The following is a 17,500-nucleotide window of genomic DNA, read 5'->3' as shown; positions in this document are numbered from 1 at the left end:
TTGCTGCGCATGCTTAAACAACCTGAACCTACAGCTGTACATTATTACATCAATGATTGAGAGGAGGGATGCAGTGTTGAAAGCACACCGAGTTTTGACCGTGATCCTAAACTTATTATTTGACAAGAAAAGGACATTTTAAGAATGATATAACCTGTACTTGCCTGTACTTACCTGAGGGAAGAAACCTGTAAAAGAAAGTGTACCTAAATACCTGAAAGGAAACCTGTAAAATACTTACCTGCTGAGACGAACAAATCCTGTAACGTTTGATGAACCTACCTGGAATTCACCTTGTATTCCTGGAGTACTGCGTGAGGTCTTTATCTGCATCAGAACCTGGATAAGAAAGAACTAAGTGCTTGGATACAAGTGAAAACTGCTCACTTTGAAAACGAAGTGGCTTAATGATTAAGCTAATCTGACATTTGTCCATTATATCCATTATCCAGCTGCACATGTTTGGGTGCAGGCCTATCTTTGAGCTTTGTGTCGAGTCTTGCAGGACTGTAGTGTTGAATGCTGAGCTGTAGTCAACAAACAGCGTCTGCATGCATTTGTTCATCCAGGTGAGAGAAGGCCATGTGAAGAGCCATGGCAATTGCAACATTTATGGATCCGTTTTGGCAGTAGGCAAATTGCCATGGGTCCAGCAGGCAGCTGGAGTCCCTCACCAACCTCTCAAAGCATTACTGATGACTGAGGTTATTCAGGCATGCTACCTAGTACCTTGGAGTGCTTGGGGATTGGCACTATGGTAGACTGGACACTTTGAGGCCTTTTGGGACCACAGCCCATAAGAGGTAGAGATTGAAAATATCAACAGACACTCCCACCAGCTGGTCCACACATGCATTGAGGACTCTGCCTGAGATGCGGGTGTTTACCCATTTGGCTCTACGCATGTCAGCCTCCAAGACGGTTGGTGCTGTTAGTCTTGAAATGGGTAAAAAGGGGTTTTCTACGCATCAGCTGGTTCTCTCTCTGAATCACTTAATGCACAACAAGTTCTCAGGAATATTTCAAAATGGAATACTTCGTTTAAATTTTTTATAGAAAAACCAGTAGCTGATGTTAGTATCCAGTCTGTATAACGCATTACTATTTTATCATTCAAGTGAAAAGTAGTCATTTGGGCTCTCGTCAGAGGGGGTCAGGCACTTTTTTAACATGTTATCTCCTTTTGGGAAAGCCATGTCCTTAACTGTGTTTCACCTCCACAAAATGGCCACAAACAAACAAACATTCTCATGAATCTGTGATCTGTCATTCTTCTGTTCTGCATCTCAAATACCATGGGTTTTTTTAGGCCATGTTGTGCACACACAGTGGTGCTCTTGTGTAAAATCCTCTGAGGTAATTTAACTCTGAGGTGTAACAATGTACCCAAATGGATCAATTTTTGTACCCTCAGATAATTAAAATTGAGGTTTGTGGAATTCATGGATACTCGATCAACTATTTACTACTTACTTTCCCTTTGCACACACGGACACACGGACACACACACACAGACACACACACGGACACACACACACACACACACACACACACACACACACACACACACACACACACACACACACACACACACACACACAGAGACACAGACACAGACACAGACACACACGGACACACAGACACACAGACACACAGACACACAGACAGACACACGCACACACGCGCACACACACACGCACACACGCACACACACACACACACACACACACACACACACACACACACACACACACACACACACACACACACACACACAGTACACCGTGTCCCATCTAGTAGGAGTGCATGACTCTTCCTCTTCACTTTAAGTCGTGGATGGCAGTCACACACATCACTTGGGGAGTAGCCTTGGTGACAGGTGACATCAGGGAGTCAGAGAGAGGAGAGAAGGAGGGAGACACCTCCTCCACGTGGGAGGACATGCAGGGACAGGAGAGAGAGCTGGGAGGGGGTGATTGACTGTAAAATAAATTGGGAGGAATGAAGAGATGAGGAGAGAGAGAGAGAGAGAGAGAGGAGGAAGGAACGGTGTTGTGCACTGACACTTTGGGTCGATGGGGAAAGTAAAAATATCAATATGAACATTTATTCAAATCAATATCTAACGCAGTGCTGTATTGTCTTGTGTTCATGCCACATGTCAGTTTGCATTTGTTTGTGTTGTTTCCAGCGCTTTTGCAATCTCATTATTTCCTCAGTAAAACCACAATGAAAACAATCTATTCTTGTATTATGCTCCTCTGAAAGAATGAGGCTGCCACTGATGATCTGTGAATAATAAACAGACGTTTGGATGAATGGAATTATTTCACTCATCTGTTCGGGTGGATTCAGACTGGTTTGATTCGAACCGTTCCCGAGTACGATTGGCCTCTCCCAGCTGGCCAGCATTCACATTGGCCAAGATTCTTCCGCACCCGAGTACACTTCATTCAACAGTAATGGTACTTATGTGCCTCATGGGGGCGCTGTGGACTATGGGGCTTTGGAAGATAGAGAATGTCATTCACAGAAGAAAAGTAACTTGTCAGAGTGTATAACAAGAGTGAATAACAAAGTTTGACTGTGTTGTCTTGAGTTATAATAACAACAGATCAACAATACCCAACCAAAGCATTGTGTGCGCGCTGGTCTTTGAAACCTCGAAATGTAATCTCGTCGCTGTTCATTTGATAGTGACGTCACGAACGCATCCTAGGTATTTTAGCAGTGACGTTATATTTATCCTAACGGCAGCGTTCGCTACACATGTGTTTTTTGTTTATGTTTTTTCCACGGCTCGCGCTACTCAAACAGTAGCGGGATTATTATTTCTTGTCAACATTCAAGTAGAACTATGACAAGGTATAACCCAGCTAAAATAATGTGTAGTTATAAAAAATGTATAAATGATATATGATTAGCAGTCCACTTCCTTCTCTTGGTACGGATGGATTCACATTGCAGCTTTCCGTTCCCGAGTGCGCAGCAATCAGACCCGAGACTACCTCCCCAGGCGGTCCCGGGTACGGTACGGTGATGCGTTACGGGGAACGGTACGTTACGTTCACACTATTAGTCAGGGGATATTAAAAAAATCTTGGAATAAATTCCTTACCAAAAAAAATCTTCACCAATGTGTTTGTAAAGGTGTCTAGTCACACATCTCACAAAGACTGAAATGCAGTCCCCCTAGGAGAATTTTTGACAGCTCCTTAAAGTTGGGGTACCAAACTAGGGTGTTTTTATGATTCTGAATCCATTGCAAGCATTTGTTTTGCACCAAAACCACTCCTTGGGCTAAAAACGGCCCAATCTCAATGGGCTTTTTACACAAAAAGTATACCTGGAAAAGGATGGCTATGACCGTTTTTAGCCCAAGGAGTGGTTTTGGTGCAAAACAAATGCTTGCAATGGATTCAGAATCATAAAAACACCCTAGTTTGACCCCTCACATGCTACTTAAAACAGAATTAAATTTGGTTATGGTGGGTACCCCAACTTTAAGGAGCTGTCAAAAATTCTCCTAGGGAAACTGCATTTCAGTCTTTGTGAGATGTGTTACTAGACACCTTTACAAACACATTGGCGAAGATTTTTTTGGGTAAGGAATTTATTCCAAGATTGGAAAATATTCTGCTAATATCCCCTGACTATATCACAACATCTGCCATGTGGTCCGGGGGTGCGCACCCGGGACCATAGTCTGAATCTGCCCAGTCTGATCTCTTTGTGGGCTAGTGCCGGTGTATGCTCGGCAGCGGCCTTCTTCACATTAAAGGTCGTAACACACGGCAAGCAGTTCACGCAGGCGTTACCGCTCGGATCAGTGCTGATCGCGTCACGATCATTGTTGTTTTGTCCTCCTGCGGCGTGCGGTGAAAACAAAATCTCACTACAATCCAGCTCTTGCCGCCCCCGCGCGCGTGCACAAACAGTGCGCGTGTCCCAAATAATCGCCCGCCTCTCATTGAAAATGAATTACATAGGCGCGTTGGCCGCTTGCCGTGTGAAAAGACCTTAAAGGGGAAATCCACCCATTTTCAATATTTAACTATGTCATTAATATAGCATAAAGGAGTTGTGTGGAAATAAGAAAAAATTAAAAAAAAAATTAACATTGCAAAAAAATTTAACATTGCAAAAAAATTAACATTGCAAATTACACTGTGATGACTCATCATGGTGTAATTTGCAATGTTATTTTTTTGCAATGTTAAATTTTTTTGCAATGTTAATTTTTTTTTTAATTTTTTCTTATTTCCACACAACTCCTTTATGCTATATTAATGACATAGTTAAATATTGAAAATGGGTGGATTTCCCCTTTAAGGATTATTCATACTAGCCTGATCTATCAGGCTAGTATGAATCTGCCAGTGTGAAATCACTAGCTAGGTTGAGTTTTAATCTGGCCAGTTGTGGTCCGTGTTCACTATGTTGTGAGCTAGAGCGAATTTTTTAATTTTTGAATTCTTTGTAATTCTTTGGAATTCTTTGGAATTCTTTGGAAACGTTTTGTGTTGGAAAATGTCCAAAATAGGGATGCGATGTTGAAAGTGCTGAAGTCCTGGTTGGCAGTCACACTCTTCACTTGGGGACTAGGGCCTGTTGACAGGTGACATCAGGGACGCAGAGGAGAGAAGGAGGGACATACCGTTGAAAAACATGCAGGAGAGAGAGCTTGGAGGGGGTGATTGACTGTCAAATAAATTGGGAGCAATGGAAAGATGAGGAGAGAGAGAGACGGAGAGAGAGAGAGGGAGGAACAGTAACGAGCGCTGACACTTCGGGTCGACGGGGAGAATGATAAATATTAATATGAATATGTAATGAAATCACTACCGCTAGTCAGGGCTTCCGCTGTGTGCGTGGACCTGTGAGTGTGTGCGTGTTCTGCATGCCAGCATTTAAATGTTTTTTTTTTTTCCTTTTTTTTTTTGTACAAAATGAATGAAAGTTCCTGCGAAAGAAATGTTGCCCTGCCAATCAGTTCAGATCACTGTCGAGTTAGCAGAGAGCGCCGCTGAATTAAAATATCTATTAATGCAGAAAAAGGAGGGAAACACCTCCAAAATCTGTTTGTGCCTGTGGAATGAGCAGGAGCAAGGAATGCCCCAGTAAAGCAACGTGCTGGATGTAATATTCTCACTTGCCTTGAGTGTTACAGCTATATGGTATTGTAGTGTGTGTGCCTGTGTGCGTGCGAGAGGATCTCTGTGGTCAAGGGGATGTTAAGGGCAGATGTTACAGTGGCGAAGTGCTGCTCCGGGACTGAACCAGCTCAAGCGTTAAGAGGGAACAGGCTGCAGCTGAAAGACTGTGTGTGTGTGTGTGTGTGTGTGTGTGTGTGTGTGTGTGTGTGTGTGTGTGTGTGTGTGTGTGTGCGTGTGCGTGTGCACGCATGCATGGACCCATGTGTGTCTGTATGTATATATCATATGCAGGCACATATGTGCATAATAGCATGTGTGTCCAGTGGTCCGTGGGTTAACGTCTTAACACAGTTGTGTTTACGCTGCATGTCAGTTTGCATTAGTTTGAGTCGTTACCAGCCCTGTTGCCATCTCATTACTTTCCCTGTATAAAGCCACCATGAAAACAATCTATTCTTACGTGCGCTCCTCTGAAAGAGTGAGTCTGCTGATCTCATACATCCAACTTCTCTTCTGATTAGCCCTCCCCGCCCTGCCACTGTTGATCTGCGAATAAATACACAGATGTTTGGATGGAATTGTTTCACGCAGCTCCCTCTGTCAAAAGAAGTTACAGACATAACATGTTTTCAAAAGAATTTCAGAAAGAAAAAAATTAAATAAAGAACATAATCCATGAATTGAAAGAAACGTAAGAAATAGTGAAAATAGCAGATCTACAAGTACACATAACGCATCACAATGTGTTGTGAGCTTGTAGACTGTTTTCACTATTAAATATGGCATGCTTACTTCCCGGGGGAGACAACAAAATTATCTTTTGGGTCTCAGCTGTTTAGCTGTCAGCAAGTTTGGGAACCCCTGTGTTTGTACGCTGTGCGCATGCATGCACACCATCAAGGGATTGACATACTTTGCAATTGGCACCCCTGGCGCCCCTCATGGATTACCCGATTGCACTCTTGTCACGTTGTTCACAGTGTAAAGGTTCTCCAGTGTGGAGACGATGCCGCTTGGTGGTGCGTCTTCAAGATACAAAATGACTCTTGTCACACTGCTTGGTTTACAATGGAATGTTTTTTCTCCAGTTTGGATGAGCTGGTGTGTCTTCAGGCCACTCAACCGACTGATTCTCTGGTCACACTGCTTACAGTGGAAAGGTTTTTCTCCAGTGTGGATAAGCTGGTGTCTTTTCAGGTTATATAACGTACTGAACTCTTGTCAGATGTTGTTTTTCTTTCCTGTGTGAGTCAGCTGATGTGTATTTACTTGCCTGAGTTAAAATCTTGGTATGTTGTTGATGACTGTAAGATATTCCCATCTGTGTCTCCTTGTTTCTGGTTGGTTACTGTGCTGGGGATTTGCGGACAGGCTGCTAAGGGAATCGGTCTATTTCCATTCCTCAGCATTTGGCAGTAGAGGTCATGGTGGCTCCTCTTCATGTGTTCATGGATGAACGTGAAGGTGCGGGGCTGCGGGCGCATGGACACTGAGAACAGAAGTCCTGAGTCTGGGACAATCGGGACCTCGCTCCTGGAAGGAACCAGGCCCTGATCCTCCCAGACTCAGGTCTTCTAACTCAGCTGGGGCTGGAAAAGTTGGCTTTATATTCTCTCTGTCTCTCTCTGTGTGTCTCTTTCTGTGACTAGCTCTCTCTGCCTCTCTCCCTGTCCGTCTCTCAGACAAACAGTATAAATAAAGTGATTATAGATAGATTATTATTATTATTATTATTATTATTACCCTTATCATTATTATTATTATTAAATATTACATGGTGCACAGAAACTGCCCATGCAAATGTGTTTCCCAGCAAAGTGCTTTGTATCTCTATCTCTGCCCTGCAACCTCCGCCCTCTTGCCGTCCTCTGCTCTGCTGCTCTGATAGGCCAGTATTCATTATGCTAATTGACTTCAGTTCTTCCAAGAACAAGCCTGCACCTTGTTCACCATCCTCTCTCTCTCTCGCTCTCTCTCTCTCTCTCTCTCTCTCTCTCTCTCTCTCTCTCCCTCTCCCCCCTCTCTCTCTTGCTCTCTCTCTCTCTCTCTCTCTCTCTCTCTCTCTCTCTCTCTCTCTCTCTCTCTCTCTCTCTCTCTCTCTCTCTCATATACTCTAGCTTCTTCCTTCTCTCCTTCTCTCTTTCTCTCTCTCATTATAGCTCTTCTTCCCTCACTGTCTCTCGTTTGATCTTTTCCCCTTTGTCTCTCTCTCGCTTTCTCTCACTCGCTCAGAGTGAGGGATTTGCATGGTCAGACCCCCTTGGGACCCACAACCATTTAAAATCCTCTCTGTCTCTGTCTCTGTTTCTGTCTCTGTCTCTGTCTGTCTCTCTCTCTTTCTCTCTCTCTCTCTCTCTCTCTCCTCTCTCTCTCTCTCTCTCTCTCTCTCTCTCTCTCTCTCTCTCTCTCTCTCTCTCTCTCTCTCTCTCTCTCTCTCTCTCTCTCTCTCTCCTCTCCACAGAGTAAACAGTGCTTCTGTTTGTTCTGCATCTGTCTCTTTCATCTTCCTCGAAATTCCCGTGCGTGCGTGCGTGCGTGCGTGCGTGCGTGCGTGCGTGCGTGCGTGCGTGCGTGCGTGCGTGCGTGCGTGCGTGCGTGCGTGCGTGCGTGCGTGCGTGCGTGCGTGCGCACCTGCCTGTGTGTGTGTGTGTGTGTGTGTGTGTGTGTGTGTGTGTGTGTGTGTGTGTGTGTGTGTGTGCAAGCGTGTATTGCATTTGCATAGCTGGAGTTGCTGACAAGTGATGGGGGATTTTTGAGAGGAAAACACAGGAAAACACAAAACCAATCCGCTGTGATCAATCAGACCATTAACAACACTCTTCTTAAGAGTTTCAGGAAAACACTAACCTGTCAGATCCAATCCACTGAGAATAATCAGACCATTAACACAACTTCAAAATATCAAGGTTGCAGACAACCCGTCTCCTCTCCGATACGCATGGAGCTGTTGCTTTGCAGTTGACAGTGAGTAGTTTCACTGGGCGGGTGTAACGTGTGTGGAGGAAGACGCTATCCCTCCAAGTTCCACTCCCTATACGGTGGAGAAATTGAACCACAGTGCCCACGGTGGCAATTAATTTTTACCTCTGCACCGCCCCAGATTCCCTTCCTTTTTATTAAATACATAGAAACTGCTGGCTCTGCTACCTTATGTTGTATAACTGCAGTGACTCAGTTATACAACCGTGTCCAGTTGCCCACAAATGGATTAATTGGCCCATTACACTACAGTATGGAGTGTGAAGGTGCCATCTCTCTCTCTCTCTCTCTCTCTCGCTCTATCTCTATCTCTATCTCTATCTCTATCTCTATCTCTATCTCTATCTCTATCTCTCTCTCTCTCTCTCTCAAATCAAGATGCTGTATGGGTTAAAGTGCAAAACATTGTACTATAGTTTGCACATTAAAGATTATTTAGCAGCAGCTGCCTGTACAGACTCATTTTATTCTTGCATATATCGATTTTTTTTGTCCTGCACCAGCGACATACATGGATGTGCATAACAACTCCTTTTGAATCAGTAATTTGCAGCTGTGTGTGTGTGTGTGTGTGTGTGTGTGTGTGTGTGTGTGTGTGTGTGTGTGTGTGTGTGTGTGTGTGTGTGTGTGTGTGTGTGTGTGTGTGTGTGTGTGTGTGTGTGTGTGTGTGTGTGTGTGTGTGTGTGTGAGAGAGAGGTGGGAAAGTAAGTAGTAATTGATCAAGTAGCCTATAGTATACCCACATTAATTCCACTAACCCTGCGTGTATGTTTGTGTGGCATGTGGCCAATGGCCATTTGTGTGTTTATGTTACGCTAATAAAAAAAGGGCATCCCTCTCTCTGTCCCCAGGAGGACGGAAAGGTGGTGGATGGCAGCCTGCTGGGTGATGCCAACGGCATGGATCCTGGACCTGGCAGAGTGAAGGATTCTGGAAAGTGGCAGAAGCCACGCTTCTCTCGCAAAGCCCTGATGAAGTGCTGCCTGGTTAAGTGGATCATCGCCAGCACCAAGCCAGAGGACAAAGGTGAGAGGTCAAAACAATCTATCTGAGACAACAGTCAAGTCAATACAGTGTGTGTGTGTGCGTGTGCGCGTGCGCATTGCGTGTGCGTGTGTGTGTGTTTGTGAGAGAGAGAGAGAGAGAGAGAGAGAGAGAGAGAGAGAGAGAGCGAGAGAGAGAGAGAGAGAAGGGTGTCTTTCTATGAGGGGAACATGCTACGTGTGTGACTAACAAGGTTTTCTATTGATTGTTTAATGTACTGATGGAACATCTCCCTGCCTCCAATTAGCCCCTGTGGGCAGAAACTGTCTCTCTCAGTGCTGCGGGAAAAACTCACCTCTGGGGTCAGCACTCGCAGATTATTTATGACACACACACACAACACACACACACACACACACACACACACACACACACACACACACACACACACACACACACACACACACACACACACACATACACACACATACACACACACACAATCTTGATGATGATGATCTAAAGTCTTTGGTAGACTCTGACTTGGCTACCTGGCTGCTTACAAGGGTCTTTTTCTGAACAGGTGACAGGTTCCAGGTCAGAAGGTACTGTGCTCTGAAGTATTACTCCTCCACCTAGTGGTGGACAGTAGCTATGACGGTGCATAGTTGTCACCATGATCAGTTTGGATAAATGTTCAGTGTCTGCTAAGGCCCTCAAAGGTGTTTAGATGTCATGATGATTGTTTTTTACAACTCTTCTGCAAAACTGTTACACTGTTATAAAATGTGTAGTATATTTAAGATCAGGAGTTAAACTCGATAAAATATCCCACATGAGCATATTATTATGTGACTATGTTCAGACTAGCAGCCCAAATAAGATTTTTCGTATATCCAGATTGGAATCAGTTTGGTTTTAGTCTGAACATGTGAACAGCAAAAGAAATTCTAAAGATGTCTCAGTCTGGACACTTGGACACCGAAGCCTGATTGTACGACGGTGCCTCTCATGTCACAACGCAGCGTGATGCGACATGTTGTGACCTTGTAGATCGGATATATCGGCAAGCAACACCATCATAGACAGAGTCTAAATTGATCACGACTGTCAACAATGAATCAACAAAGATCGTATTTGAGAAACATATTGGATTGTCCTTCAGTCTGAAGTTGAACAAACTTTCTGTCTCTTACAAATAAAAACATAAACAGATTATATAGCAGATAGCTTCATGATGTCCAGACCGCACAAGGAGGACATAAAGCTGCACTCAGCCCCACAGTAAAGAGAATCAGTTATCACTATCAGCTCTAACCCACGTCTTTTCAAAGCAGCCCTTCTGGATAGACCACTGAAATAACAAATGATCATATCAATACTGCGTTTAAATTCTAAATTCCACTAACCTCTGTGAGCTTGAACAAAAAAAAAAGTGGTTTTCTGCCGAAGAGCCCTTGAACATAGGATGGAAGACAGTCAATGATGATACTGTAACAAAAGAATAATTATTGTGTTATGGTAATCGTACCACCAACTACTGTAACTTTCACCGTCTAACTGACACTACAATAAACCGTGGCCTAACATCACCGATTTGCACATGTGTTCCCTGGGGGCCCTGATACAGCCATATATGGGCATATAGGTCAGTGCGACGTACTGTAGGTGTAAGAGTGTAGTGGCCCGCATCTCTAGTTATAAAAACATATGAAATACATTTTAAAAATTGCCATAATGAGCTCAACCCTGCAGTATGCATCACATACAGTATTGCGGCAATGTGGTTATTGTCAGAGGATGTGTAAGGACAATGCTTAAGCTGCTGGTTTCATGCGTTTCACACGTGATGGCATCCTAGCAGGGCCACTGAAATGTGATAGCTAGATCCAATCCTAATGAGCCCACTGTGTCTAATCACAGTCCACAATCACACTTCTCACATGATTAAGTAGGCTTCTCCTCTCCTGCAGCATTCCTTGCCTTAATGTTTCCTGCACCACACAGAACACACACACACACACACACACACACACACACACACACACACACACACACACACACACACACACACACACACACACACACACACACACACACACACACACACACACACACACACACACACACACACACACACACACACACTCACTCACTCACTGTATTTTGTTGTTGTTGTTTATTTTGCAGAAGGGTTGTGCAGAGGGAGGGAGGGGAGAGTTGTGCATCACCTAGCTAATGGCCACTTACTAAAAATAGAAGCGTAGACTTTGAGATATGAATCAGAGAGAGAGAGCGGAGGGGGAGATCATAGAGCAATTGTTGAGACTGTGTAGTCCAGGAGACGCTGAGTTAGAGGAATAGAGAGAGAGAGAGAGAGAGAGAGAGAGAGAGGAGAGAGAGAGAGAGAGAGAGAGAGAGGAGAGAGAGAGAGAGAGAGAGAGAGAGAGAGAGAGAGAGAGAGAGAGAGAGAGAGAGAGAGAGAGAGAGAGAGAGAGAGAGGAGTATTGTACATATACTGTATAGGGGTCACTGTCCAGTTGGATAGATCTTTAAAGGTGAGAGAAAAATTAGCCAATGTCATGATACGGATATTGATAGACGAGGTAGTCTGATAGGAGGGGACAGGAATGCTGTGTTGGCATGTTGGATCCCACACGGATACACATACTTCCATACATACTTAAAGTATCACATAAAACATCAATAGAAGTGAGCACAACACATGCATAGTAAACACAAGTAAACCGTTTATATTTGCATTAAATACAGATTATTTAAAATAAATGTTAAGGCTTATACCGTGTGTGGCTCCTCTTGCTAAACGATTTGCTGCTACCTCATAGAACCCTAAGAGACGAGTGAGACAAAGGCAGTGGGTTTAAATGATGACAAACTTCTGACAAGCTTCATCTCTTAAGTTAATGGCAAACCAGAGGAATAGAGGGATTTTAAAGTGGGGCCATATGGGGGGACGGGACTGTGATGCACAGAGACATGAATGACTGCGATATGAAAAGTGTAACATGAGAGGGATCACAGATTGATGTGGGAAAACAGGAAGGGAGGGATGGAACGAGGGAGGTAAACGAGTGGGAGGATCTGCCTCTGTAAGACTTTTATACTCTTTCACTCCTGCGCTGAAAGAGGTCAGAAGTAGGAAGCGAGAAGTACGGTGTGATATATAGCCTACCTTTTTTTTGTTTTGGGGCCACCTGCTGATTCAGGGTCAGGAGGACAGGGACTGGACAGATTGTGTGTCCCAATGGCCAGGACTGAAACAGGAGGAGCGTCCGTTTGTTATACGAAACGGCAGTGAAAGGAGGTAAAACGATGGGACCCACTTCACCTCCTCCCAAAACGTGTAGGTAGACAGAGAGAGAGAGAGAGGGGAGAGAAGAGGAGGTGGCATTGAGCATCACCTGTATGAAAAGTGGGACATCAGTGTTTCAGGAAAAGAAGTGCTGGTGTTTCGAAGTTAAAACAAGGCAGACGACACTGGAATGAAGGAACAGCCTCTGGATGCAAAGAGACAATTTAGATGTTCAACACACTTTAAACAAACATACTCGTTCTTGGTTTTGTTCAGCGGCGTGGGAGCTGAAGAATTCTTTCCAAGTCTTTGACTGGATAAAGACATTCTTCATATTCGCGTTCCTCTCCTTACACCTCACAGCTGTTTATTCTTAGATTGTTTGGGTGTAGTCAGTGAAATAAATCATTTATTTAAATGTTTTTCAAGTTGGGGGACTCTGAGCAGTTTTTTGTAGGGTTTGGAGGGGTTCTGAGTAGTGGAGTTGGTGGTTCAGGACCCTGTCTCCTGCCTGGTTACGGTGGTGAAGGGCGAGGATGAGTAACTGCAAACGGGACTGCGCGAGGGAGCTCAACAAGCTGCTGAGCTGCTTCTTTGGCTTCATTACCGGGACGCTGGTTCCAGGTAAAACTCTTCTCACTCAGCCGCTACACGCTCATTCTATTTTCTGCTATCGCTGTTGCCTTCGTCTGTCCTTCGGTTGCCGGAGATTTGAAAGTCGAGAAGACATTGAATTCCTGTCATTTTCCCTGAGCCCTGTTAAGTGTCTTTTATTCTGAGCGTGATCCCCCCCCCCCTCCACCAAACTTATACTGTTTGTTTCATTTGGGGCTTCACTTGCTGTTGTTGTCTTTTTTCTTGTTGCCTGTTCAACTGTGCGACAGGCCGTGTGACCTTCTGTTGAGCATTGATTGCATGTAAGTCAATCTCCTCTTATTCATCTGTCCATTTGTCAAAGTGACAGAGGTTCAGCTGTGTGTCACCACTGGCTGAATCAGTTAGTGTTTCTTGTCTCGTTTCTAGTCCCAACTGTCCACTCCTCTGAGACGGATCACGGTGTGACTCCCCCATAATGGAGCATTGTTTAGGAAGAGGCCCCACGGATCTTCTGTCTCAAAAACCCAATTCTGTCTTACTGTACAAAGCCTATAAAGAGAGACTGTGGGCTGTGAGCCATATAGGCAGAGGTGGGTGGGTGGGATAGACAAGGAGAGAGAGAGAGAGAGAGAGAGAGAGAGAGAGAGAGAGAGAGAGAGAGAGAGAGAGAGAGAGAGAGAGAGAGAGAGAGAGAGAGAGAGAGAGAGAGAGAGAGAGAGAGAGAGAGAGAGAGAGAGAGAGAGAGAGAGAGAGAGAGAGAGAGAGAGAGAGAGAGAGAGAGAGAGAGAGAGAGAGAGAGAGAGAGAGAGAGAGAGAATAAAAAGTGACGTGAGGGGCAGAGCAGGTATAAGCCTAATTTATATATTGTCGCATGACAGTGTCACTTGCTAAAAATAACAACACATTTTGGCAAGAGCAAAGTATAACTTACAGCAGGCATTAGAGAGAAAGAAAGCTTGGATTCAGTGGTCTTTGTTTTAATTGCGCAGCTGTCTTTAACCTACACAGCTGAAGTGTTTTTTTTGGTTTGTTTTAGTTTTTTAATGAATAGCGCATTATCTCACTTTGAAGCAGGAACAACTCTTCTTAATTGGAATAAATTAAGATGGGGTTCGTGGAGAGGAGTGGAAGAAAAATAAACACTTTATTCCTATTGAATACGGACGGGGTGGCTTGGCGGACTTGAATGATGTTTTGCCTTCTCCAGAACGTGTCTAGGCCGTCATGAAAGGAACATGAGTACTCCACTGTTTCTCTTAAATCTTTTAAAGTTTTCATCTGCAGTACATCCCTGTGCCGGTTGTTAGAGAATTCCTGTGAGATATTAAAAAGGCATCACTGACATGGATGGCATAATCAGTTCTCTGGCAGCCACAGAATATAGCTCGATCTACTACTAGTCTGCAGTCAGACCAGAGTCCTGGGGGCTCACTGCAATATTAACAAGTCAAGTGGGGCTCTATTATGCTCAAATCTTGAGGTGTACTGTATGTGTTAAGCCTGAATTGTACTTTGTCGTACGATGAAACATAAATTAGGCACTAGGACTGGTTGTAGGGAAAGATATACAGCACGCACTCGCTGCATCTTTATTCACTTTTATGTTCATGATTCATGATGGAGTTTCACAGTGGACTCTTGTCCCAGTGGTTCTTGTCCCGCTTTGAATGTAACAGGGTCATAACGCTGCAATTACAGTGCCTATTTCATATTGAATGTTGATCCACATATTGTTTTGTTTTCAATCGATTACATCACTGCGAAAGGACAAAGGAAATGATGACAAGACGGAGCCAGCCATTATATGCAACTGATCTGAGGAATAGTCTGAAATACAGTATTTGATCCACCCTCTCGTATTTCATTTCCTTCCTCTTTCCCCAATTGTGTTAGTGAATGAATGTAAGCATAGACTACTGTGATGCAGACTCCATGGTGCCTAGCACCCTCTGCTGGATTAGACTACCTATTACCTCAATTGTAGAGGAAACTAGAGTGAATAATAATGAAATACTACTACTACTACTACTAATAATAATAATAATAATAATAATAATAATAATAATAATAATACAATTATTATTAACAATAATCATCATCATCATCATCGTCATCATCATCTTCTCACTATGAAGTCACAGTTACAACTAGACATGATCTCCTGTATGTAGGGGTTAAGGCAATGATTTGGTTAAAACAACTTTTTAGGTTTTGGTTTTGTTAGCTTAGCTTAGCATGACACAATGACCACATGCAGTAAGGTACCGTTCCAGGTTGAAACAATATAATAATAAATATATAATAATAAATAATAATAATGATGATGATGATGATGATGATGATGATGATGATTACCATGACGATGATGATGATGATGATGATCATCGTCATCATAGTATGAAGTTACAGTTACAACTAAAAGTTATGTCTCCTGTATGCAGTGGTGGGAAATTTACTAAAAATGTTTACTTAAGTAAAAGTATCAATACTGCAATGTAAAAGTACTCTGTTTAGAAGTAGACGTCCGGAATTCAAAATTTGCTTGAGTAAAAGTACAAAAGTATCGGTATCAAAATGTACTCTACCAAAAGTAGAAAGTTATGCAGAAGGTCCCATTTCACAAGTTTTCAAATGTATAAAACTAGAAGTTCTTCCCGCTACGCGGGCAGAATTCTAGTACCCCCCCCCTAACCTCCCCAAAGCAACATCAGCAGCACACACAACATTCACCACAATGACAAACAAATTACGCAAAAATAAGCGAGGGCTCGCTTATTTTGGGGTTAAAAAATCGTGGGATAAAGATTTCCCCCAAAAAACGCATCGCGTCCTGCCGTCCTCCCTCTCTCTCCATCTCCTTGTCTCTCTCTCTCTCTCCCCTCTGGCCCTCTCTCTCTCCCTGTCTTCCTCTCTCTCCCTCCCTCGTTCCCTCTCTCTCTCTTTCCCTCCCTCCCTCTCTTCCTCTCTCTCTCTCTCCCTCTATGTCTCTGTCACTCTCTGTCCGTCAGCGAAAATGCTCTCGCTGTGTTTGGCTCACTATTCTCTCTCTCCCACCCTCCCTCTCTCTCCCCCTGTGTGCGCGCATGGCTGTCCCCCCCCCGCCCCCCTGCCTCCCACAATTTTCAGATGTTTCCGGTCATACAGTCTGGAGCACAGAAGCAATTTTGATGATCAAGCGATAAAGGGGAGTTAAGCCTCCTCCCCATTTCCGTTTTGTCTTTGCGGAAATCCTAATATAGATCAAAATCATCTAAGCATGTATAGCTTGCTGCTTAGCAGAAATGGAAATAAGACAATACAATGTAAAGATATTTAAAAATATTTTCGTGAACGGAAATGGTGAACGGATGCTAGCTTCCTGCCTCGGATTTCGGGAGGTTTAGTCCCAGACTCTATATGGCATTTGGAGATTGTGGAATAGTTGTTTGGCTATGCAAGACTACGTCACCATGGACAACCCTCCTGCCACCCCCAAAGTACCGGCCCAACCTTGGCCACACAAATTCAAAATTCATGGTGTTGGATGTGGGTGCCTCTACAGACAAAACTTTACCAATATACAGATGACTCCCCACAAAATGTGTTAAAATATCTGCCCAAAATGAGAGAAGAAGCCTTAATAAAGTTCAACACTGGTGTCCCAGCCAGTGTTCCATGTGAGCGGCTTTTCAGCGTTGGCATGGATGAGTGCCAAACGGAACCACCTAAGAACTTTGGGAGACTCCTCATGTGTCGCGTAAACAAGAGATTATGCCATGGCATCTAAAGAAATATAGACCCAATTGTTCAGATATTGTTGACATATAAAAATAAAATAAAATATTATGCAGCATTCCTTCCAGGTATCTGGAATCTTTCAGAGAGAATGTAACATTGTTTAGTTAATGTGTAAGGTGTAGCTATCATTACACAAGAGACCAGTCTTACTTTTTTTTACTTATGAATAATTAGATAATAAGTGCAGACAATAAGTGTCATTACAGTTTTATGTTTAAAGAAGACTAGACTGTCTGTGTGTTAAGATTGACGATCAAATATCACATATCCTCTTTTTTGTGTAATTAAGTCTCTAGTCTTTTACTTTATGAACACAGATGTTTACTAAAGAAAATGTCAACCTTTTTTAAATAGAACTCAGTTGAGAGGCATATTTCTGCTAGCTTTTTTGTAGGATATTATATTTTGTTTCTTATACACCAAATACATTCTCAATTTAACGCTGAAAAAAAAAGAGTAGCTGAGCTACTTTTTCCTATGTAGCTGTAGCTTTACAAGTTTCATTTCTCCAGGGGTAGCTATGTAGCTTGATCAAGCTACTGCCATGGTGAGCTACTTGTAGCTTTACAAGCTACGCTTTCAAAGGGGGTCATACCTATGTTCCCCGGGTTCTATGTTCCCCACTAAGGTTATGGTTAGGGTTACTTTTGCTGTCAATCACAGAACGATGAGCGACGACGCTGATAGGCTCGGA

At 43.5% G+C, this 17,500-nt stretch overlaps 1 protein-coding gene across 1 annotated transcript in view; it reads left to right on the top strand.

Annotated features, from left to right (window-relative positions):
• The first annotated feature begins 8,995 nt into the window (after nucleotides 1-8,995).
• Nucleotides 8,996-17,500, top strand: part of kcnip3b (Kv channel interacting protein 3b, calsenilin) — a 44,070-nt gene continuing 35,565 nt past the window's right edge. The window contains exon 1 of the mRNA XM_080432611.1: nucleotides 8,996-9,168. Within this exon, the coding sequence (XP_080288737.1) occupies nucleotides 9,035-9,168 (134 nt within the window). The 5' untranslated portion in view covers nucleotides 8,996-9,034. The remainder of the gene's footprint in view (nucleotides 9,169-17,500) is intronic.

Source organism: Gymnoscopelus braueri, assembly GCF_963280865.1.
Source record: "Gymnoscopelus braueri genome assembly, chromosome: 7".
NCBI classification, from domain to species: domain Eukaryota; kingdom Metazoa; phylum Chordata; class Actinopteri; order Myctophiformes; family Myctophidae; genus Gymnoscopelus; species Gymnoscopelus braueri.
This window is presented reverse-complemented; position numbering and strand designations above follow the sequence as displayed.